Source organism: Sus scrofa, chromosome X (genome assembly GCF_000003025.6).
Source record: "Sus scrofa isolate TJ Tabasco breed Duroc chromosome X, Sscrofa11.1, whole genome shotgun sequence".
In the NCBI taxonomy this organism is placed as follows: domain Eukaryota; kingdom Metazoa; phylum Chordata; class Mammalia; order Artiodactyla; family Suidae; genus Sus; species Sus scrofa.
Window position 1 is genome coordinate 97,628,700 of NC_010461.5, and position 25,241 is coordinate 97,653,940.

General features: G+C 49.2%; 1 protein-coding gene across 1 annotated transcript in view; it reads right to left on the reverse strand.

Annotated features, from left to right (window-relative positions):
• Positions 1-23,066, reverse strand: part of KIAA1210 (KIAA1210 ortholog) — a 70,366-nt gene extending 47,300 nt beyond the window's left edge. The window contains exon 1 of the mRNA XM_021080193.1: positions 21,706-23,066. Coding sequence (XP_020935852.1) covers positions 21,706-21,794 — 89 coding nt within the window. The 5' untranslated portion in view covers positions 21,795-23,066. The remainder of the gene's footprint in view (positions 1-21,705) is intronic.

The window sequence follows — 25,241 nt, forward strand, 5'->3', positions numbered from 1 at the left end:
CTGAATTCGTTTCTCATCTGTCTCCTCTGCCAGAATGTAAATTCCATTAGGACAGGGGCCTGGCCCGTGTTGTGCATCACTGGATCGCCCAGCCCCCTTCCACTATGAACACTGCTTTAGGAAGAACACAAGTTGCTGGTCTCTCAAGCGGGTTGTCAGCGGACTTTCCTGACCCTCCAGAGGATGTCTCCAACTCCTTTTATTTTTTTTTAAATTTATTTATTTATTTTTCCGCTGTACAGCATGGGGGTCAAGTTACACTTACATGTATACATTTTTCCCCCACCCTTTGTTCTGTTGCAATATAAGTATCTAGACATAGTTCTCAATGCTACTCAGCAGGATCTCATTGTAAATCCATTCCAAGTTGTATCCGATAACCCCAAGCTCCCGATCCCTCCCACTCCCTCCAACTCCTTTTAAATACGGCTGGGCAGTGCCCTCAGCCAGCTGTGTGTGTTAAGCATCCGCCAACCAGTGGATGAAAAGTCTTGGAGTTGATCTTTCCGAGGCAGGATGCCAGGGTGGAGGGTGGGGGAGGGCGCAGCTACTTCTGGAGAAAGTGTCGGATGCCAACTCCCGGAGGAACCAGGGTGGGCTCCCCCTGAAATGAAAGTATAAGAAAGGACCCCACTTCCCCTTATTAGCTGTAAAATAAGCTCATCGCTTTGCCTTGCCTGAGGTGGGCCAGTTGTTTTGTTGGCTGGTTGTTTTTTTCCGGCTGTGCCCACGGCATGAAGAAGTTCCCAGGCCAGGGATCACACCTGCGCCACGGTAACCAAAGCCACAGCTGTGACAATGCCGGATGCTTAACGCACTGAGCTGCCAGGGGACTCACTGGCCAGTTCTTGAAATGCAGCCTTTGGGCGGCCCCTCAGATCACACCACGAGCTTCAGAAGTCCCACCCCTCAAGCCCACCAGTAATCAGAATGCCTGCGACATGGGCAGTCACTGACGGGCCTCGTTCACTTGGCGCGGTGATGCCAGTTCCACCCAGGCTCTGACTGCTTCCATGTACAAATCAGGGCTTTCCAAGGTCCTGGGCATGACTGGGATTTTCACAGCAGGGGTCAGGAGCAGCAGCAGCTCTTAGCTGCCTCGAGGCCATCTGGTTCAGTCTGGAAGGTCTGCTTGCTCACACTCCTGGGTGCAGAGGTATATGCCCTCACAGTATCCTGGACTGCAGGTATCCTCTCCTGGCTTAGAGCCCTGGGTGGGTACCCGCCCGAAGCAGAAACTACTCCAAGGCTTTGGTGGCATGTTATTTGAAAAGACATCTCCAGGGAGTTCCCGTCGTGGCGCAGTGGTTAACGAATCCGACTAGGAACCATGAGGTTGCGGGTTCGGTCCCTGCCCCTGCTCAGTGGGTTAACGATCCGGCGTTGCCGTGAGCTGTGGTGTAAGTTGCAGACGGGGCTCGGATCGCACGTTGCTGTGGCTCTGGCATAGGCCGGCGGCTACAGCTCCGATTCGACCCCTAGCCTGGGAACCTCCATATGCCGCAGAAGCGGCCCAAAGAAATAGCAAAAAAAAAAAAAAAAAAAAAAAAAAAAAGAAAAGACATCTCCAGCAGCCTCTGCAAAGGCAGCCCGAAAATGCCCCGGGGGTGTCAGGAGGAAGACCTGGGAGGGATAGAAGGGCGCTCCTCTCTCCTCCACACCCTCCCCCACAGGCATCTGGTCACCAGAACCACAGAGCAGATGCCCAGACACGCTGTAAGGGACACCTGACTCGGACACCTGCTCTAGAAGAACTGTTCTCGGGGCCCTCCTTCCACTCCAGCAGGCCAGAGGGAAATGACAGCCCACCACCCTCTGCTGCCCTACCACAGGGAAGCCCTCTCAACACCCTCAACAGGAATACCTCTCACCACCCTGATCACCAATCCAGGGAGCAGGCCTTTATCCTGGCAGCCTCAAAAGAATAGGAAAGATCCGCTCCTTATCTTAGAGAAGCAGCAGCCACAGCCACACTGACGGCTGCTTCTTCCCCTCCTCCTCATCTCCCCCTCTCCCCTCCTCCCCCGCTCCCTCCCCCTACCCCCTGCTTCCGCCTCTTCTTTCTTCTGTTTCCTGCTCTGGGCCTTTTCCTCCTCCAGCACTTCCATTTAAAAGGTCTCTGGTTTGCGCCCCGTTCCGCCTTGCCTCCCTCCTCATTGCCCCTCAACCCTGAGATTAAACCAGAAGAAGTGCAGAGAGACCCATCATGCCACCACGAACCCTTTAGATCTTCTGCTGGGGGTGGGGGGTAAAAATGCAAAGAACTTGGCCTCGAAGGTTCTCCCTGCCCTCTCTCTAGCGATCTCACAGGCTAGCTGATGGGCAGTCCTATTTTGTCTTGACGATCCACCCAGACAACGATAAAAAGCTCTGTTCTTGCACATTCAGGGCCAAGTCATATCACAACAAATACGCTGAATGAAATTGCTGAGTCCTTACTCTGTGCCGGGCTGACACTGTGTAAATGACTTTAGAGGCATTGTCTCATTGACTCTCCCAAGAGCCCTATGAGGTAAGCCGTATGTTGGTTGTACTCTTTTTAGTCCCATTTTCCGGATGAGGAAACGGAGTCTCGCTGAATTTAGGTAATATGGGCGAGCACATATGAGTGGGACGTTAACAGAGCTGGGATTCAAATCCAGTTTTGGCGGATTTCAGAGCCCATGGCTTGACCACTAACACTCTGCTCTCTCCTTACTTGGCAACCTCTGGTATTGAGCCACCACCTGCTCCTACCTCAAAGAATCTCATGGATCGGCCCGTTATAAGACTTGAAAACAGGATAACCTGCCGGGTCATTATCAGTCCCTAAGATCTTTGCAAAGTTGTGCTGGTTCATTTTAACAATGAAGAGTCCTGCCCCAAATGGCTCACTGCACACGTTTTGTGACAAGAGATCACACAACATGAAAGGGGGTAGGTCAGTAGCATGCGTGGCCAGGCCAAAGTGGGGTACCAGCAAGGGGAGCAGGAAGCATGAGGACCCTGGGAGACTCCAGGAAGGGCCAGGAATGAGTCCGGGGGCCCTGAAGATGGAGTTCACAGCTTCAAGTGTGTGTTGGGTGCCGAGAGTTCTAGACCCAGGCACTCCATCTGCTCTCAAGTCCACCCGCTCTCAAGTCCACCCCAGCAGAGAGTGTCTGAGGCTTTTGATTTTATCCTGTATTTATTGCAGTTGCTGTTTTTACTGCCCCTCGCAGTCAATAATCCATCAGTTGGGGATGGGAGGAGGGACAAGAAATAGCCAGAGAGGGAGAAAAAGTAAAAAAAGAAGAAAAGAGGGGGTTGGTACGGGGCAGGCTGGGGCTTCTGGTGGCTGGTTGGATTCCGAGTTGGCAGTGGCTCCCTGGCAGGGGAGGCTGGGGAGATAAAGGAGGAAGCGAACTCAGCCACAAGAATGTGCCCTCAGCCCAAGCAGAACCAGCAGTGACTTTCATGAAGCCAACTGGTAACTTCTGGGTTTCATCTTTTTTTTTTTTTTTTTTTTTTTTTTTGTCTTTTTGCCTTTTCTAGGGCCGCTTCCGTGGCATATGGAGGTTCCCAGGCTAGGGGTTGAATCTGAGCTATAGCCACCGGCCTACACCACAGCCACAGAAATGCGGGATCTGAGCCACGTCTGCAACCTACACTACAGCTCATGGCAAGGCTGGATCCTTAACCCACTGAACAAGGCCAGGGATTGAACCTGCAACCTCATAGCTCCTAGTTGGATTCGTTAACCACTGAGCCATGACGGGAACTCCCTGGGTTTCATCTCAAGGTCTTTCAAGCCCATGGTGTGTGGGCTGGGGAGGCAATCACCTCATGGTAATGATACATAGCCTTTGGTCTCCCAGTTCTGGGGTGAAGTAGCAGGGAGTCTCACAGTGAACTGCATCTCAACAGGGAGCTCATGGGCAGAAGGAGGAGTGATGCCTGACATCTCTAAGGTGCCCTGGCCCACTGAAACAAAAGTGCCTCCAAGAACCTGAGAGACCTGGCCATTCTCAGTCAAGGTCATATTTGGGGGGGGGGTCTTTATTTTTTTATTTTTTATTTTTTTAAGGCCGCACCCACGGCATATGGAAATTCCCAGGCGAGGGGTAAAACTGGAGCTGCAGCTGCCAGCCTGTGCCACAGCCACAGCAACTCGGGATCCGAGCCAAATCTGCCACCTACACCAAGGCTCACAGCAATGCTGGATCCTTAACCCACTGAGCGAGGCCAGGGATCGAACCCACATCCACATGGATACTAGTTGGGTTCCTAACCCACTGAACCACAACGGGAACTCCTTGGGGGGTTCTTTAAAAACCTCCAATTTCCTTAGCCCTCAACCCCACAGACAACCCTGCTGCAGTGCGAAGAGGCAGCTGCCTACTTGGAGCCACAGGACGAGTTTTCCAAAGGTCCAATCCCCAGACCTTTCCCTCTGTCCATGGTCTAAAACACCCACCATCAGAATCAGAACCCACCACTGCAAGCAGACAACAGTCAGAATGTTATTTCCCAAGGCCTCTCTCTTTGCACCCCAGAGTCTTCGTGCAGACCTACTATGTACTCAGTCCTGTTTTAGGGGCTATGGAGCAATGACAAAACAAAACAGTTAACATTTCCTATGTGCAGAAACTGTTTGAAATGTTTTGCATACACCATCTCATTTAATCTTTAGCCCAATCCTATTTAGTCTCACTCCTCTTCCAATTTGTAGATGAGGAAAATGAAAAGCTAAGTAACTGGGGGGTTACACACAAGTCCATGGTGAGGGCGGGATTTGAACTGGGGTGGTGTATTCCAGAGCCCATTGAGCGCTACGCTAAAACGACCCATGCCCTGAAGACAAAGACAAAAATACACGTGAAAAATTGAGAGCCACGCTTGACTGGTAATCAGAAGGCCTGGGTCCTGATTCTGTTTCTGCCCTTCCTACAGCTTGTCCCTCTGGCCTTGACCCAGTCATACCTCCTTCTGCATTTGTAAAATGAGGGGGTGAGACAAACTTGACATGGGTTCTCTTATGGTATTTTACAAGTACCCTTTTTTTTTTTTCTTTTTTGGCCGCCCCATGGCATGTGGCATTCTAGGGCCAGGGATCAGATCTGAGCTACAGTCGTGACCTCATCTGCAGCTGCAGCAACACCAGATCCTTCACCTATTTGCTGTGCAGGGCCAGGGATCGAACCTGCATCCCAGCTCTTTCAAGGCGCCGGCAATCCCATTGCTCCACGGCAGGAACTCCAGGTAAGTATTCATTTTAAGATGAGGACTCGGAGTTTGCTGGCAGCTCAGTGGGTTAAGGATCCGGTGTTACCCCTGATGTGGCTCTGGTTCCTGCTGTGGCATGGGAATTTACACATGCCACAGATGCGGCCAAAAAAAAAAAAAATGAGAACTCACAGGCTAACCTCTTGAGTACTGGCTCCCTAGAGGAGGTGTCTTCAGGGCTCAAGAGTCACAGCAGTGGAAGCCAGAGTGTGTGGTGCACATATGGGTGGTACGGGGGGCCAGGGAGCAGAAACGAGGCAGAAGGCCAAGGTTAAGCCAGAGGAGTGTGTCCAAAACACGTTACAAAGCTGAGTTGGGCAGAGGGTAGCCAAGCAGGTTAGAAAGCTGAGCTCTAGCTGTAAACGAGGTCAAGGAACAGGGAAGGTGACAGTGAGGGGGAACCGTGGGCTGAAGGATTGGGGGGTGGGAGGCAGTGCAGCCACAGGAGGTCCTAGACGGTGTTTCTGTGGGTGGCTCCATTTAAAGCAGCGAAAGGGACTAGAAGCGACCGCTCAGTGTAGGCTGGAGTCATCACGAAAGGCCTGGGAGCGGAAGCCCACCTTCAGATGGGAGAGGAGAGAAAGGCCCAGATGGCCAAGGGCAGAAAGGAGATGCTCCTGGGTTCACAGAGGCAGAGAGGATCCCGGGGCACAGCGCTCAAGGCATTCTCAAGCTCATTGCCTCCTTCAGGCCCCGTCGCTCCTAGGCAGGGAAGGGAAAGGATTGCCACTTCAAAGAGGTAAATGAGGTGTGCAAAGCTCTTCCCTCTAGAGGATAAGAAAAGTGGCAGCGAGGCCCAGGAGAGCAGACATCTACAGGCTTCCTTCAGCTTTGAGGTGCAAGAATCCCTAGTCAGAATGGCCTTGGGTCGGGGAGGGGAACAAGCCACCCTGGGAGCTGTGCCCCAGAGGGGCGCTGAAACGGCAGTGCAAGGCGGCTGGCCCCTCTCCTGGCTGGACACTGCTCGAGTCCACTTCAGAGTGAGAAGGAAGCATGCTGCCGGCATCTAAAGACTACACGAAATAATGCATGAAAAAATAGCACAGTGCCTGGTACAAAGTGCGTGCTCAAGAAATAGTATGGGAGATAAATTGGCACTTTGGGATTAACGTATATACACTACTGTATATAAAACATATAAACAACAAGGCCCTACAGTATAGCGCAGGAACTATAGTCAATGTCTGTTCATAACCTATAATGGAAAATAATCTGAAAAAGAACAGCTATATACTGGAGTTTCCATCATGGCACAGCTGAAACGAATCTGACTAGGAACCATGAGGTTTCGGGTTCGATCCCTGGCCTTGCTCAGTGGTTTAAGCATCCAGCGGTGCCATGAGCTATGGTGTAGGTCGCAGACATGGCTCGGATCCCAAGTTGCTGTGGCTGTGGTGTAGGCCGGCAGCTATAGCTCTGGCTCAACCCCTAGCCTGGGAACCTCCATATGCCGAGGGGGGCGGCCCTAAAAAGAAAAAAGACAAAAAAAAAAAAAAAAGAACAGATATATATAAATATAGATGTATAACTGAATCCCTTTGCTGTACACCTGAAACTGATAACTTTGTTTTTGTTGTTTTGTCTTTTGTCTTTTCAGGGCCCAACCCACGGCACATGGAGGTTCCCAGGCGAGGGGTCGAATCGGAGCTGTAGCCTCTGGCCTACACCACAGCCACAGCAACCTGGGATCCGAGCCATGTCTGCCACCTACACCACAGCTCACGGCAACACCAGATCCCTAATCCACTGAGCAAGGCCAGGGATGGAACCCGCAACCTCATGGCTCCTAGTCGGATTCGTTTCCGCTGCACCATGATGGGAACACCCCTGAAACTGACAACTTTGAAATCAACTACACTTCAATTTTTAAAAAGAAAGAAATAGGAGGGTTTTAAAAACTACTAGTACCAATATGGACAATGGTGTAAGAAATGGGTTGGAGGAGGAAGGCCGGAAGTCACCAGCCTGCATAACAATCACTGTTCCTGGGCCCTCACCCCCAGGGATTCTGATTCTTCCACTGGGGCGGGGCCCAGAGATGTGCATGTTCCATAAGCCCCCAGGTAATGCTGAGGTACAGGGTTCAAACACCTGGCTTTAAGGAAACCCCGCTCTATGTCACGTTGACTACTGGGCATGGCTGGAACAGAAAAGCTGATATGCCATAGCAATTGGATGTGCTGGTGAAGAAAAATCAACTTGGGAGTTCCGGTTGTGGCTCAGCGGGTTCCGAGACCAACTAGTATCCACGAGGATGCAGGTTTGATCCCTGGCCTCGATTGGTGGGTTAAGGATTCAGCGTTGCCATGAGTTGCAGTGTACATCACAGACATGGCTTGGATCCCTTGTTGCTGTGGCTGTGGTGTACACGGGCAGCTGCAGCTCCGATTGGACCCCTAGCCTGAGAACTTCCATATGCCGCAGGTGGGGCCCTAAAAAGAAGAATCAACTTGAACGAGGTCTAGAGAGAACTGTGACCTCAAAGGAAAGTATTTTGTTTTTCTAATGAATGTCTCTAAGACTGGAACCTCCAGTGAGTCCAATAGCAACTTTCGGAGACTTGACACCCCAGCCCTGCTATGAATCAGCTTTGCGGCCTTGGGCACACGGAGTCCTCTCTCTGGGCTGCAGTTTCCTCACCTGGGAAGTAAGGGATTGGGCTAGACTTGGATCTAGGGGTCCTTTTATCCCAGGCATTCCAGGATCCTATGATTCACCGAGACACTCTTTCCAAGTTCCTAGTTCATCCCTAGAGAGGTCAGACTTTGCAGCGGCCCCCTGTAAGCCTTGTTTGAGTTAGCCAACAGGGATCCAACCTTTAGAAGCCTGTGGATATTTTCAGAAACCTCTCCTACTTTTAGTTTGTTTAGAAAACTAAGCTATTTTTTTCTCATTTAAAAAATGCACAGTGTTTGCAGGAGATTTAACTTCAAATGCCCCATTCATTCTTTCTTCCCCTTCAACAGAAATTAAAAAAAAAAATTTTCAAATCAGAAGTTCATCTCTATCAGAGAATTAACTATCTCATCTCAGAGAGTTTTTTGCATCTCTGAATAAGCAAACAGGCCATTTCTATAAGAAATAAGGTCTTCAGATCATTGACATTTGGCTTCGGGAGCCACAGGCACTAAAGAAACAAACCTTCCTCCCAAGTAAAAGTAAAATCATGTCCTTCAACATTAGGAGATGGAGGTTTAGTGGGGATGGTTTTTTCCCCATCTCATTCCCTTAAAGGACATCTGGCGACCCCCTTCCAAGTATCACAAAATGAATAGTAAACTGATGCAGAAACCACTGTTCATAGCCTTTCTGCAAATTCAGGAGAGTAGACTTTTCCTGCCTCACCCCCTGGGCTCTGCTCAAAATATGACCAGGCAGATATGACTGGGTTCTCAGGACCCTATCTCTTCCCCAACTCCCATGGGGCTCAGAAGACTCTCCCTCTGACTTACTTTCCGCTATTTGTTTTTTGGGACAGTTGGGCTTATGGAAAGGGGAGATCTGGATGCACTAAGGAAGCGGAAGTAACATGACCCACAGTTTATAGGGTGCGCTGGTCCCTGATACATGAGGCTCCGGGGATCGGGATAATGACCTTGTTGATGTAAAAATGTAACGTGACTTTATCCATCATTAGTAGAAATCATTTCTGAAATACAGTGCCTGCCATTTGTTGCTTTTTTTCCTATCTATATCTAGACTTTCTCATGTCTGTATCTCTTCTTTTTCTCTTCTCTTGTTTCCGTTCCTCATTTTGAACATCTAGTGTATATGCTAGAGTAGATAACTGAATTATATTGTTATCATTTGTTGTGTTTGCAACAAAGAACACAGTTCCAAATGTCCAAAGGAGATGACTATAATGGTTTGTTTCTACTTTTAAAAAAATCAAGTAAGGTGCTTTAACAATATGGGGCCCTTTGTTAATTTTTCCTCATTTAGCCTTGGCCCCAATAGATGAAACTCGTTCCCCTCCCAATCAGGCTCTGAGTTTTTTGAAGGCTTGAACATCACACTTGAATAAAGAGCCCCACAAGCTGTGTGACCTTGGACAAGTCATACAATGTTTTCATGCTCCGGTTTACTTATCCATAAAATGAACCTGTCTGGGGACAGAATTGGGGGGATGGAGGAAGCAGGAAGGGTCAAAGAGGGAGGGCTGTCACAATATGTCTTTGTGCAGTACTCTTGACCCTCTGATCCAGCAGTTTCTGAGCAGAAGGTGACATCTGGCATCGCGGCCTTCTGAGGAGGAAGCATGATGTAGCTGCTAAGGGGCTAGGCCGTGGAGCTGGACAATTCTAGGTATGAGTCCTGTCTTGTCAATGATGAGCCTGTGATCTTAGGCAAGTCACTGAACTGTTCAAAAATGAAATTTCCCTATCTGTTTAGTGGGGCCAAGAGTACCTTCAGCCTAGGTTAACTGAGGACTCGTTAACTTAGTAACTATTTGTTGAGCACCTACTATGTGCTAAGAAGAGATCAGAATAGTGCTCAAGGAGTTTCCGCTGTGGCGCCATCGATCGTCTCTGCAATGCCAGGATGCATGTTCCATTTCCAGTCTGGCACAGTGGGTTCAAGGATCTGGTGTTGCCACAGCTGCAGCATAGGTGGCAACTGCGACTTGGATCTGATCCTTGGCCCAGGAACTCCATAGGACGCAGGGCAGCCCCCATCAAAAAAAGAAGAGTGCTCAAAAAAGAGAGGCCTCCCTAAAAAGGGGGGGGGGCTGCTCTCACAGATAGTTTGGAGATGTAACTCATACAAACCTTTTCTTTTTCTTTTTCTTTTTTTTTTTTTTTTGTTGCTTTTTAGGGCCGCCTCCGAGGCACATGGAATTTCCCAGGCTAGGGGTCTAATCGGAGCTGTAGCCGCTGGCCTACAGCCACAGCAACGCAGGTTCTGAACCGCATCTGCAACCTACACCACAGCTCACGGCAACGCCGGGTCCTTAACCCACTGAGCAAGGAAGGCCAGGGATCGAATCCGTGTCCTCATGGTTCCTAGTCGGATTCGTTTCCACTGTGCCACGACGGGAACTCCGACAAAGCTCTTGGCATGAAGTGTAGGGCATACTAAGCGCTCCAGACATTATTAGCCTCCCTTCTCCATGGGCAGCCTGTCCCTCCTCTGGCGTCAATGACCCGTGTCCTTCTATGTCTTCATCAGTTTCCCAAAAGTAGGGGATGAGACTTCCTGTGTTATCCACACTCTCTCCAGCAGCCATCCCCACTGGTGACAAGCAGTGTCATCCAATGACTACCTGCCCCAGGGTCTGGGCCTGTGGCTGCACGAGGGCAAAGCCACCTGCATCCAACCTGATGGCTCGTTAGCCGTCACGGGATCAAGCGGCCACAGATACAGCTTGAGTTTAAATACCAGAGGCCTGGGAAATATACTGTCCCCAGAAAGCCTCTATCTGGGCGCACAGAACATGGTGACTTCCCTCCGGGAAGTCCCAGGCCCAGGCAAGGGCTGCTCAGGCTCCTCCTTTACACTGCATGGGGCCTATCGCAGAGCCCTGCGCTTTATCCTGCAACCCAGTCTGTCCCTAAACAGTTCAGATGGCCCTTCCAGACAGGGCAGTGGCACAGCAGGGAGAATCCTTTCCCCCTTTCCCCTTCTCGAGAAAGATCAAAACTGTGGAGTTCCCATAGTGGCGCAGCGGAAACGAATCCAACTAGGAATCATAAGGTTGCGGGTTCGATCCCTGGCCTCGCTCAGTGGGTTAAGGATCCAGTGTTGCCATGAGCTGTGGTGCAAGTCGCACACGTGGCTGGGATCTGGTGTTGCTGTGGCTGTGATGTAGGCCGGTGACTACAGCTCTGATTGGACCCCTAGCCTGGGAACCTCCAAATGCCACAGGGGCGGCCCTAAAAAGCACAAAAAAGAAAAAGAAAGAAAGAAACTGTTCTCTCGTGCTACCGGCAGAAAACGCTCATTTTCTATTTCCATCCCAGAAGAACAAAAACAGGATGATGACTCTTTAGTTACTTAAAGGTTGGTCTTTGTCAACATTAGCTGGCAAGGGAACGCTCGTTTACTGACGGCAACCGATGTGCCTGACAGTCACCTGACCGAATCCTCATGACGACGCTGTGAGGAAGGCATCATTATCTCCATTTTACAGGTGAGCACAACTGAGGCCCAGGAAGGCCTGGGTGTACACCTGTGGCCACACAGCGAGGAAGCAGCACTGTGAGGATTCAAGCCCATGCCCGACCCCAAAACCTCATGATCGTTCCACCGTATGGGGCTGTCAGCGATTGTACGTGTGTATCTCTCAGGCCAGACACCACGGCAGGTGGCTGAGCCCTGGGGCAGCGTGGCCTTTGCAAGCATCATAAGCTGCTGTGAGGGGCCCTCTTCTCTTCCCCGGGGCCAGATGCTCTGCACCTGCATTAGCAGCCTGGGAGCCAGGCCGGTCCACACACTGCTCTGGTTTCCCAAGGCTAAATGCCAGGCTTCCCTGTATCCTTAAACTGGTACCTGGGCTCTCCTGCCACATTACTGGCTGGGTGTCAGTCCGAGGAGAGACACTGTGAAGAGCTGCTGCTCTCCAACCAACCTCCCTGATCCAGGCACTCTCATTCCGAATTGAAGGCGGTTCTACCAAGGCAGAACTTCTGCCCTAAACAAAAGCAGAGAGGTCCTGTTGGGGCACGGTGGAAAGGAATCCGACTAGTATCCGTGAGGACTGGGGTTCGATCCCTGGCCTCGCTCAGGGGGTTAAGGATCTGACATTGCTGTGAGCTGTGGTGTGGGTCGCAGACGCGGCTCAGATCCCACGCTGCTGTGGCTCTGGTAAGAAAAAGAATGTATATGGATGTATGGCTGGGTCACTTTGCTGTATAGCAGAAATTGACAGAACATGGTAAATCAACTATAATAAAAATTTTTAAAAAGAGAAAGGAAAACCCAGGCCCCCAAAAGGCATGGGGATACATCTATGGTAATGCTGTAAGGGCTGAGGGTTAGGGCTCTGCCTCTGAAGTGGCCTTTAAATAATATCCCTGGAGTTCCCGTTGTGGCTCAGCGGAGACAAATATGACTAGTATCCACGAGGACGCAGGTTCGATCCCTGGCCTCCCTCAATAGGTTAAGGATCTGGCATTGCCATGAGCTGTGGTGTAGGTCGCAGACACACCTCGGATCTGGCGTTGCTGTGGCTGTGGCGTAGGCTGGCAGCTGTAGCTCCAATTCAACCCCTAGCCTGGGAACCTCCATATGCCAAGGGTGCGGCCCTAAAAGAGCAAATAAGATAAGATAATAAAATAAAATAAAATAAAATGATATCCCTGAAGACTCATTTATAAGCCCTGCAGAAGCCCCATTTACACGATGACCATTACAAATCCTGGCAATTATTATTAACATCTTTCAAATGTTTACTGCACTGGGCAGTGTGCTACATGCTTCATTTCTCGTGCATTATTTCATTGGATACCATAATCCTCCGAGGAGCAGGTTCCTTTATTACCCCCTTTTTTACAGATGAGGAAACCGGGGCTCAGAAACTTGGAAGGCATACTCAAGGCCATCAAGGTAGGAAGCAGTAGGTCAGGGACACAACTCCAGTACTGTCTGGTCCCAGAACCACACTCCATTAGACTACAGCACCTCGAAAGCTGAGCCCAATATGGAAGCCACTAGCCGCATGTGGCTATTTAACTTGAAATGAATGAAGATGAAATAAAATTTTAAAACTCTGTTTCTTGGAGTTCCTGTCGTGGCTCAACGGAAATGAATCTGACTAGCATCCATGAGGACGCAGATTCGATCCCTGGCCTCACTCAGTGGGTTCAGGATCCGGCGTTGCCATGAGCTGTGGTGTAGGTTGCAGACGCGGCTCAGATCTGGCATTGCTTAGGCTGTGGCGTAGGCCAGTGGCTACAGCTCCAATTCAGCCCCTAGCCTGGGAACATCCATATGCTGAGGGTGGGGTCCTAAAAAAAGACCCCCCCAAAAAAACTCCGCTTCTAGATCACATTAGCTGCACCACAAGTGTTCATAGTCACACAACAGCACAGAGAGAGAACACTTCCATCACGACAGAAACTTCCATTGGATAGCCCTGCTCTCCACGCTGAAGGGTGGTCCTCCTTAGACTTCTACTTTGGTAAAATGTTATTAATTGAAGGCAAGCTTTCCCAGTCTGGACCCTTATTGACATTTGGGGCTGGAGAATTCTTTGTTGCAGGGGCCTCAGGTGCATTGCAGGCTGTTGGGCAGCATTCCTGGCCTCTACCCACTAGGTGGCAGTAGCACACCTTCCCCTTAGTTTGGACAACAGAACATGTCTTCAGATATTGTCAACCGTCCCCTGGGGGAGGAAAAAATTGTTTCCCACACCTCTGCTGAGAACCTCTGGGTTAAGGTTAGCCTGTGCGTTTGAAGCAATCAATGGCAAATCTTATCAACCCCGTGACTTGGCCTCCTGAATACAAGCCATTTCCCTGAAACTCATTTCTTTCTAGTGAATCACAGTCTACAGTAATTGGGACTGAATGAGTGGTTTTAAAAAGCTAAGAAAGATTTCACGAAAGAGGAAAATCATTTAAGACAGCAGGACGAGGGTGAAGATGCTAAGAAGGGGTCACTGCAAGGTATTGCACAATTAGTTCCTCAAATTTGCTATCCGTTAACCATAACTATGAAATTGCAAGGGAAGGATAAAAAATGAATTGACTTGAAAAGCTAAAGGAATATGAGTTTTCAGAGATCTCACCGTGGCACAGTGGGTTAAGAATCTGACTGCAGTGGCTCAGGTTTCTGCAGAGGCATGGGTTCGATCCCCAGCCCAGTGCAGTGGGTTAAAGGATGTGGCATTGTTACAGCTGTGGGCGTAGGTCACAATTGCAGCTCGTATTCACTCCCTGGCCCGGGAACTTCTATATGCCGTGGGTGCAGCCATTAAAAAAAGGAAAAAAAAAAGAAAAAAAAATATGATCTTTCAAAGGATTCAAAAGAAACTAGTGTAAACACACAAAATGCTAAAATTCGGGTTACTGATGAAATAATATACTTGGCCAGATTTTTCATCCATTCCCAAGGAAACTAAATGTCCCTACAACGAATGGAACACTCCTTAGAAAGCTGCTAAAGACGAAATGGAACCTGCCAACCACATCTTCAGAGAAATCTCCAAAAGGTTTTGTTTTTTTTTTTTGTTTTTGTTTTTTTTTTAGGGCCTCTCCTGAGGCATGTGGATGTTCCCGGGCTAGCCACCTCTTAACCTACTGAGCCCACTGAGTGAGGCCAGGGATCGAACCCGAGTCCTCATGGACACTAGTCGAGTTCATTACTGCTGAGCCACAACAGGAACTCCTCCAAAAGGTTTTAAAACCATTCCCTCCTAAATGAATTTTCACAAAGAGTTAAATATTTTAACGATGTTATAGTCAAAGGAGACAACGTTTTGGCCAACTGGTAAATATGGCAAGTAGTTTATTCAAGAACTTTCCAGAAAGCTGGCTTCCCTGGGACCACTCCACAGTGTTCATGAGTGAACGGCAGATGCTACAGGGTGAGTGCAGGTCAGCAAAATGCAATAGCCAGTCTGGGCTCCTTGCTGGGAGAACTGGAGTTAATTAGCTTTTCTTCTAAGATGAGAAGAAGAAAAAGCAACAGAAAGGAAGGAGAGAAGGAAGCGAAGTGCCACAGGGATCTCTAAGGACCACATGAAACACTCTTAATTCCAGGAGGGAGCGGAGGCTGGGTCTGGGCTGGCAGGCTGAGCAAGGGCAGCCACGTGTACATTTCCGGTGCTCTCTGCTAGTCCGTATTCGCCTTCCCCAACTGGAAGGTCAAATGGGGCCAAGCTTCAGGTTAATCAGAGCCCCCTGGGTGCAGGTCAGCCTCAGGATCGGGAAGGGAGGGGAGACATCGCCGCGACAGTCAGCCAATGGAGGGACCCAGGGGAGAGTCTCCCCCAGCATCTGGGTGCCAGGGGGCTACCCAGGGCCAAGAAAGAACGCATGGGGCCCCTGAACACCAACAACTGGAATTCTGAAAAAGTCAAGAAGTATGGCCCCTAATCTCCAACAGCAGCCTACACTGCTTGGGGGGCAGCAGAGAAGTTTTGGAGCCAAGGGGTGAAAACAGGCACATCAATCACGATAGTTCTTCTCTGGTAGGGGGTCAGGTGCCAGGGGCAGAAGCGCTCAGCCTCACCCTCTTGAATCCTGCTCATAGAATGGGAAAGGCTGGTCACGTTAGGGACTCACCAACCTGCAACCCCCCCCAGATGACTCCCAAGCATCCGAGTGACACAAATGCATCCAAGTCGTATCAAAACACACATCATCAGGAATCATCCATCCATGCCCGCTAACCTATGAGCCACAGGTCAGTCTCACCCAGAGCCAGCCCCTGGGTCACAGGACGGCGATGGATTCACCAAGGGAGTCCACAACCTGGGAAGCCAGAGGCTGGGAGAGGAGGACAAGGTTCAGGCCCAGAACACCTGGAGAGGGAAGGGGCTGGAGATGAGAGAGGGTGAGTGACAGGAGAGGTTGGGGTTGCCAAAACCAAAGCTGCCCTAGCTCACCATTTTGCCTTGGGCCAAATCAAGCTCTGCAGCAGCTCAGCGAGGGGCCACAGTATCCCGTGATACAGGCTTTTGGTCCTTTGCTCAGAGGATGATCTATTCTCTAACCCAGGCCGTATGGCTCTACACCGGAAGATGGGGTACCCAGGACGCTAACTTTACAATTGTCATTGATGGTGTGACCCGAGAAGAATCACTCAGCATCTCTGGGGTCTAGTTTCCTCTCCCTTAAAACAAAGACATTTTCACCCATGCCACCCCGTTACAGGATTTGGTCTGGTTAAGGAAGTTCGTGTGCTTTTCCTCCAGCTCCTCATGCACCTGCACGAAACGGTCTCCCATAATTCAAGACTCCTACCATTTTCTCCCTTCTACCAATAAGCACATTCACAGATCCCTCAACAATTGGCCTGTCACCTGCTGTCATTCTCTGTCTATGAAAAGAACAGAATTTAATAGCTAGTTAGCTGAAGCAAGAGCTATATCTAACAAGAACTTGCTCTGATTCTAAACACCAAGGGGCCAGTGGGACTGGTGGCATTTCGTCCAGCCTGCGAGGATGTGGATGGCTCTGAATATACTCACTTCCACCACCAGCCAATGAGCCCCAGTGCATATCATAAACCTGTCTACCTGCATATAAAATCTAGAATGCACCTGCGATCTGCAGAGGAAACTGACCCAATCCTGTGTTTCCACCCAAATTCAACCTTCGAAGCCAACTGGGCTCCCTTGAAAGGGCGCAGCCCTCCTGAGGTGGCCAAGCTGTGATTCCGGGAAACTCCTGTGGGAGTGTGGGGGGATGGAGGGTGGAAGAAAACCCAAGGCTCCCAGGGGAAGCCATGAATTTTCCAGCAGCCCAATTTTCCTCTCGGTCTCCCTCTCCCACTACCCCTGGAGCCCTTGAAAAAGCTCAGAGAAGAGACCCTAACACCACCTCAGATAACTGGGATAATAATGCATATGGTACAGCTTGAAACAAATTTTGAAAATTAAGACTGCTCTTTAATTTCCTTGATTAATGCTTTACAGTTCTCAGCATATAAATTTTTCACCTCCTTGATCAGGCTTATTCCTAGATATTTAATTCTTTTGGGTGCAATTTTAAAAGGTATTGCATTTTTTATATTCCTTTTCTAATATTTCATTGTTAGTATACAGAAATGCAACTGATTTCTGAATGTTAATCTTGTATCCTCTTACTTTGCTGAATTCGTTGAGCACTTTGAGTAGTTTTTGTGTGGAGTCCTTAGGGTTTTCTATATATAGTATCATGTCATCTGCACAGAGTGACAATTTTACCTCTTCTCTTGGTACAACCACTATGGAAAACTAAATACAGAACTACCTTATGACCCAGCAATCCCCTCTGGGCATATATCCAGACAAAACTTCCCTTGAAAAAGACACATGCACCCATATGTTCTATGCAGCACTATTCACAATAGCCAAGACATGGAAACAACCTAAATGTCCATCAACAGATGAATGGATTAAGAAGATGTGGTGTATATACACAATGGAATACTACTCAGCCATAAAAAGAACAAAATAATGCCATTTCCAGCAACATGGATGGAACTAGAGATTGTCATGCTAAGTGAAGTAAGGCAGAAAGAGAAAGACAAATGCCATATGATGTAACTTATATGTGGAATCTAATCTACAGCACAAATGAACCTATCCATAGAACAGAAACAAACTCATGGACATAGAGGACAGACTTGTGGTTGCCAAGGGGGAGGGAGTGGAAGGACCAGGAGTTTGGGGTTAGTAGATGGAAACTATTGCATTTGGAATGGATAAGCAATGAAGTCCTGCTGTATAGCACAGGGAACTATATCCAGTCACTTGTGACGGAACATAATGGAGGATATGAGAATAAGACTGTGTATATTTGTGTGTGTGTGTGTGTAACTGGGTTATTTTGATTCCCAGGCTAGGGGTCTGATCGGAGCTGTAGCCGCTGGCCTACGCCAGAGCCACAGCAACGCAGGATCCGAGCCACGGATGTAATTTCTGTACAGCAGAAATTAACAGAACATTGTAAATCAACTACAATAAAACATTTTTTTAAAAAAGCAAAAAAAAAGTGAACCCAGGGAGTTCCCCTTGAGGCTCATCGGTAACAAACCCAATTAGTATCCATGAGGACACGGGTTTGATACCTGGCCTCAACAGGTGGATTAAGGATCCGGCATTGCCTTGAGCTATGGTGGAGGTGGTAGATGTGACTCAGATCCCACATTGCTGTGGCTGTGGTGTAGGCCAGTGGCTACAGCTTGATTCAACCCCTAGGCTGGTAACTTCCATATGCCGCAGGTGCCGCCCTAAATAGACCAAAAAAAAAAAAAAAAAGTGAACCCAAAGCGCAGAAGACATAGTGTGGATATACTTAACACTACTGAACTCAACACTTAAAAATGGCAAATTTTGTTATGTGCATTTTGTCACAATTTTAAAAAGAACAAAAGAAAAACATCATAATTTCATCTCCCAGAGAAAACAGAAAAATCCCAGGGATATTTCTCTGTATTAATACCCTGAATGTACTAATTTCTTTCTTTCTTTCTTTCTTTTTTTTTTTTGTCTTTCTGTCTTTTTAGGGCCACACCCATGGCACATGGAGGTTCCCAGGCTAGGGGTCAAATCGGAGTTGCAGCTGCCGGCCTACACCACAGCCATAGAAATGCCAGATCCGAGCCGCGTCTGCAACCTACACCACAGCCCATGGCAACGCTGGATCCTTAACCCACTGAGCAAGGCCAGGGATCGAACCCGCAACCTCATGGTTCCAAGTCGGATTCATTTCCGCTGCACCACAATGGGAACTCTCCAAATGAATGTACTAATTTCTTAAAAGAAAGAAAGAAAGAGAGAGAGAGAAAGAAAGAGAAAATTAAGACAACTCAGAAAAATCAAGGTGATTTTCTCCACTCACCCAAATTCTGCTCTCTGCTTCACTTCCCTTCTCCTCATCTCTCTCCCACTTCTGGCCCCAGGCTCTCCTATCTGGTCCTTTTTTTTTTTTTTTTTTTTGCTATTTCTTTGGGCCGCTTCCGCGGCATGTGGAGGTTCCCAGGCTAGGGGTCTGATCGGAGCTGTAGCCGCTGGCCTACGCCAGAGCCACAGCAACGCAGGATCCGAGCCACGTCTGGAACCTACACCACAGCTCATGGCAACGCCGGATCCTTAACCCGCTGAGCAAGGGCAGGGACCGAACCCGCAACCTCATGGTTCCTAGTTGGATTCGTTAACCACTGCGCCACAATGGGAACTCCCTACCTGGTCCTTTATATTCTGTCCTACTGGGCCTATGCCTCCCATCCCACCTCCTGCAAACTACCCACTGACTGGGCTAACCACTCCCTAAAAAGGCAAGCTCTTCAAGGGCATCTTGGCTCAGTCAACAACATTCCTTCAACAAATATTGGTGCCAGGCACTGTGCTCGCCTGGCTCCAAGAAAGGAAAGCAAACGTTTCTTCCGCGATGCTCTGCACAAAGCTTGCTCCAGAGCAGGTGCACAATATTTTGAATATTCTCAGTCTCCGTAACTTTTAGGTCCCATGAGAGACTCCAAGCCTCTTATTTACAGAAGCCTTGAGTCCTTAATCTCTTCAAATGCCCTCTAATCATTTCTCCTGTTCCTTCAGGCCAGATCCAATAAACCATCGTATGAGCTTGGACCTTTAACGATGGCTACAGGAAGAGGCCATTTGGTCCGCTGAGTTTCCCCTTCTCCCTCCAAAGACCTCAGGCTGCCCTAGACCCCTGCATGGAAAGCAAACATTAGGATGCAGGGACCTGAGATGGGCCCCTGTGCATTTGCAAGCAGGAGCATCTAATAGGAGCCAGCACTGAGCCCCAGGGAGGAGGGGCTGGCACACCCACCTGGAAGGAATAACAGTGCCATTATCATCTTGCACTGTAATGGCCATGACCTCCCTCGTTTTCCCAAAGCCCTGTCATCTGGTGCTGCACCAAGTTACGCAGAGAAAGCCTTGTAATTTCCACAGCATCCATCCGAGGCCATAGGCAGAGGTCACAATAGTGAGGTGAGCCTGGGAGCTGGGGTGATAAAATAGTCACAAGCACACTTTTCAAGTTTCAAGAGTCCAGGCCCATTCCCCACAGGGAAGAGGGAGAGCTCACTCTGGTACTGATCTTAAAGCAGCAGAAGGGGGCAGCTTCCCACTCACACCTCCAATGCCTCAGTCACCTGTTTTTGGCACCTCGAATGGAGTGCCACTAAAAATCACATGGCAGGCCAGAGGCCGCCAGTCCCTGTCTACACAGTGCCTTTCCCTGAGGGCAGGTGAACCTGTGCAACCCTGACTATCAGAGACCAGCAATGAGTGAGGTGGAGTGTTCCCTTCAAGAATGAAAATGGGGAGTTCCGGCCGTGGCGCAGCGGAAACAAATCCGACTAGGAACCATGAGGTTTCAGGTTCGATCCCTGGCCTCGATCAGTGGGTTAAGGATCCAGTGTTGCTGTGGCTATGATGTAGGCCAGTGACTACAGCTCCGATTAGACCCCTAGCCTGGGAACCTCCATATACTGAGGGTGAGGCCCTAGAAAAGACAAAAGACGGGGGGGGGGGAGGAGGAGGAATGAAAATGGAAAATAATTGCACACCCACTAACTAACCATACGACTAGATCCAATTTGCTGAAAATCTTCCTGTTGTCCCTGCTTAAAATATGCACGCACAACATCCGAAAACACCTCTGTGGATACATAGTGAAAATAAACTGCTTGGCGCTAACGCCACATCAAATAACTTTGGGTTGCACAGCTTGGAACAAATTTAGACAATTAAGACACCTCAGAAAATTTGAGGTGATTTTCTCCACTCACCCAAATTCCCCTCTCTCTTTCCATCCCTCTCTCCTCCTTCCCCTCCTCCCTCTCCCTTTTCTTAGCCCAGCGTCCCCCACCACCAGATCTTTAGTTTCCGTCGTGCTGGCTGCTGAGGAGTGCCAGAAACAAATGTTTCGGTGTAACTGAAACACATGATTTAAAGGAATTGTTAACCGCGAGCGTTATTTTAATGGTGGCCCTAATCAATGAAATTAGCCTTGTAAAATCCGAATCGGCGGGGCGCTCGATTTTAAGAGGAGATGGGCTAGGTTTCTCAATATGTGCAAGTTGGAACCTAGACCTTTGCCCCCAGTCTCTCTCCCCAGCACGCCTATTATATAAACATCCTTCTCAGCCCCTTCAGCCATTTCTTACAAAGTCTGGCAGAGCCAAGGCCCAGGAACGTCAAAAAGGACCCTTGCACCAAGAGGTCCGGCAGCACGATGCGCAGGAAAAGAAACCTCGGGAATAACTAGGTATTCCACGTTAGTCGAGGCGGCTCGGCTAAATTTTCGCTTTAGTGCCTCCCTCTTTGCCTTGGCAAGTAAATTAATCAACAACCGCAACGGCCCTAGGAAGCCGCCCCGCCCTTCCCGGCCCGGCCCTGGGACTCAGGTGAATCAGGTAAGGATGGCTGCAGGAAGGTTAAAGCCTCCAAGTCCGGAGCTTCAGGGTTCAGCCGCCCCTCCCCGCCCCGCCGGGCTCCGCTCGCTCCCGGCCCGGCCCCCGCCCACCGAGTCCTGGAAGCGCGCGCCCCGCGCCCCGCCGCCGCATTCCCACGCACGCGCAAGCGCATACGCGTGCGCGCACACCTGCGCGAGCCCTCCCGGGAGCGTGCGCCCCCCCCCCAGGCGGGCGCGCGGCTGCGAGTTCGAGCCTCAGAGGCGGCGTGTTGCCCACCGCGCGCCGTCGGCTCTCTCGCGGGTGGCTTTTCTCTTCGCGGCGGGCTCCGGGCTGCGGCAGGAAGAGGTGCCCGCCTCGGCGTCCAGCGCTCTGCCACTCTCCACTCTGCGTAGTGCAGTCGCAGCGCTTACTGAGCCCACCACTTACTGTGGAGTCTTCAGACAAACGTAAAACCCCGCCATGGTGCCTCCGAGGGAGCCGGCGACCGATTTCGCGCCCTGACGGCTAGGGAGCATAGGAGCCCGCGCTCTGGGCCTGCCCGTGGGGGCTGCCACGTGGGGGCGGCTCCGCACGCCGTGTGCGCACACGCACGCAGCCCCAAAACCGCCGGCAGATGCAATCACCAGCCAGATAAAGTTTCTTCTGGGAGGCCTCTCCTTGTCTTCTGAACTAGGTCCAAAAAGGGCCGAGCTTGTGACTTACACGGTTAGGAACTGTTAACTCTCCCTTTTTCCTCTGCCTCCAACTTGCCGCGACCACAGCATCCTTAAGTGCAAAATAGCAGATGCTCTTTCTTAGCCTCTTTGTGTCCCTGCAGAGCTGACGAGGCTGAGGAGTGACTTGGAGGGGATGCCCTGAGGAGTTAGAGACTTTGACCCAGGCGGGGAAGGACACTCAACAGCGTTGGAAAGGAAATGTAAAGAAGTTGATTTCTGGCACTTTAGACTCTGCAGGCTGAGGGGAGGGAGAGACAGAGGAGGGGGAGAGAGAGCGGAAGCCCCAAAGGGAATTTAAAGAGCAAGGCCGCAAGCATTCCCACCTCAGCTTGAACACTGTGTTTGACCAGATTGTTCTTGTTTAATCCTGAGGGAATTGATTTACTCCCTAAGCAAATCTGGTGTCACAAACAACAAGTGCAAGAACGTCTTTGAAGTTGTGTGATCTCAAGAGATGCCTGTGAGATGAAAGTGCTCCCAGAAGGTTGCATATGCGAGGTGGATCCCAGTTAGAACGCGGTTCATGTCACATGGATTCAGAGGTATTACTGATCAGATTGTGTCTGCAGAAAACCGAAAGGTCTGGAGAGTGCAAAAGTGGGACCTAGTGCCGGCCACCTGGAAGGTCCGGTGGGGCATCTCTCCCAATCCCAGTCCCATGAAGGGGTGGCCTTGCCCTGGTATCTGAGACTCAGAGATTTGCAGTATTTCCCCTTTTGAAGTGCCCAGTAAAAGCGTGAAAAGCAAAGCAGACGCAGATGCAGGCTTTTGGCTTCTTAAAATTGCTGAGAGAAATCAAGGATTTTAAAAGGTCAAGATTTCTTCTCTGCGTGCATGCAGGGAGGTCATTAAGCATTGAAAGACTGGGGCTAATCTGACAGCTCTTCTAAGTCCGGGTTCCCAGAATAAAAGGAAAGAAGAAAGCCAGATCAGAGCCCCTCAGGGGGTCTTGGCCCATCTGTAGCAGAAGGCCTGCTTTCTCCTTCAGTCCGATGTGGGCAACACCTCGCTTCTGGAATCTCATTGGGTGAGTAGACTGGGGCCTCTGGAGCAGGGCAGTTGGTGGAACCCTCTCTTCTTAACTTGGGGATGGGGGACACAAGTGACTAGATTTATTTTGTGGATGCTGAATCCTGGCCTGTGGCTAAAATTTCTAGCTAGAATTCCTTTTTAGCTGGAATTCGTGGTCAATTTTCTCTTATTCATGTGTGGCTTACCCACTTAGTGGATTTTCTGCTATTGTGTTTTACTTCAGGAACAACTTCTGGGGTAGCTCCCCCAGTTGTAATGTCCAGGGGTGGTTGGAAAAGACCGATTTTAATATTGGCCAGAGAAGAAACGAATTAGGAAGGCAGATCTGTGTCTTTCCCCTCTCACCCAAATAGAACACACTTGAAAACCACAGAATTTGGTTTCTTGGTTATGCATAATTAGTGATCATTTGGCCAACTCGTTTCTTCCATTGCCGTGAATAATTAAGAGTAGAGGATCCACAGCAAATCCAGCCTGTAACTCCCAGACTCGCACTGATGGCTCCTTCTGCTGAACTCTCACAGAAATTGTGGTTAGTGCTCTGGAGTCAGAGCAGGTTCCAATGTGATAACTGCGTTGGCATTTTGTGGAGAAATGTCCTTGTTTTTAGGAGATACATGCTGAAGTATTTAGAGGTGAAGTGTAATGAGGTCTGAAATTTCTGCTCAAATAGTTCAGCAAAAAATGTGTTGGGGTGTGTGTGTGGGGGGGGGTGGATAGGGACAGACACAGAGAGAGGAAATGAGAAAGCCTGTTAAAATATTAACAGTTGGTGAATCTAGGTGACGTGTATCAATCTTTGTTATACTATTCTTTCAACTTTTGTAACTCTGAAGTGCTTTCAAAATTAAAAGTTGGGGACAACGTCTTAGCTCTGACTGCCTTTATCAAATATGTAGCAGCCAATGATTTATTCTTTGTAAATCTGAGTTCCCTCAGCTCTAAATGGAGCTATTAAAAGAATGTACCCCCATGGAGTTAAGAGGGTTAAAATGAGATAAATAAAATGCACTAAGTATGGTGCCCGTTTCTTAGGAAGGTCTCAGTAACTGAGCGGAAATTGCTATTATCACTGCATTGTCATGTAGCATTTGAATATATGCTGTCTTTTGTTGTTGTTAAGGTGTTTCAAATGTATATATCCTATTGCTTTAGCTTTGATTTTAAGCCTTGGGGGCAAGACACATTTTTCACATTTTTTCTCGTATCTACCGTAGTAGTTGGCACAACACTTTGTGAATCATACATAGTGAACAGAATGCCTTGTCGAGTTGACTTGGAGGTTACTGTTCTGTGGGATCCATGGATGGCCATAACATTGACTTGAAAATGATCGCATGCCCAAAGGCCAGTCATTATTTATGACAAACCAGTATAAGAGAATGTTAGCATGGCATGGTGGGGACTGGGTAAGAAAATAGGACCACAATGTGGGGAATAGTTTTTTTTTAATTCTTAAAATTGAAGGTAGATTCCTTCATGAACAGTCAGACTTTTGGAAAAAGTGTCACCTTTTGCAATTGCCATACATTCTATTACTTGGCTTTTGGATGGGGATGACCTTTAATAAGCAAAGTGGACACATCCTTAGGATGCCAGGCCAATAAGGCAGATTTCCAGGGGTATCAGGGCACAACTGCTCCCTCCCAACAAAAGGGGGGTACGAACACTGCAAATGACTCCCTCAGTTCTTGGCTAAATGCCTCCATTGCTTTTGAAGGGAATCTCATCTTCCCGGCCCTAACCGATGATTCCAGGGAGTCTAAAATGTGCAGGGTAAATTCAGCTGAAACCTTTAGGACTGACTTTAAGACTATGCCAAGACTTTCAAACATCTGGCTCTTGAAAAAAATCTGTAGTCGCTAGAGCCCGAAATAGAGAATGGTAAGACTCACTTCTGAGCAGATGCAAACCATTCCAGAAGGTTCCTCTCAGTCCCTGTGTCTCTTCCTTTCCTTTTGACATCTGTCACCCTCCTTCCTCTTTCCCTCTCCCCTCAGTTTACCTCCTGAGGCTCAAAACGAGTTCCTACTAAAAGGCTGGCAAAGAAATGGTGGGTTAGGAATGAGAAAGACAAAGCAGTGCAGTGTCTGAATCCATGTGACCCTGCTGATCACAGCATCCCAGATGGAGTGACATCTCAGGAAGCCTGGGAGGGTAAGCTAGAGAGCTGAGTTGTAGCTTCTGTGCAGCCATTCATCCGGACATCTCAGA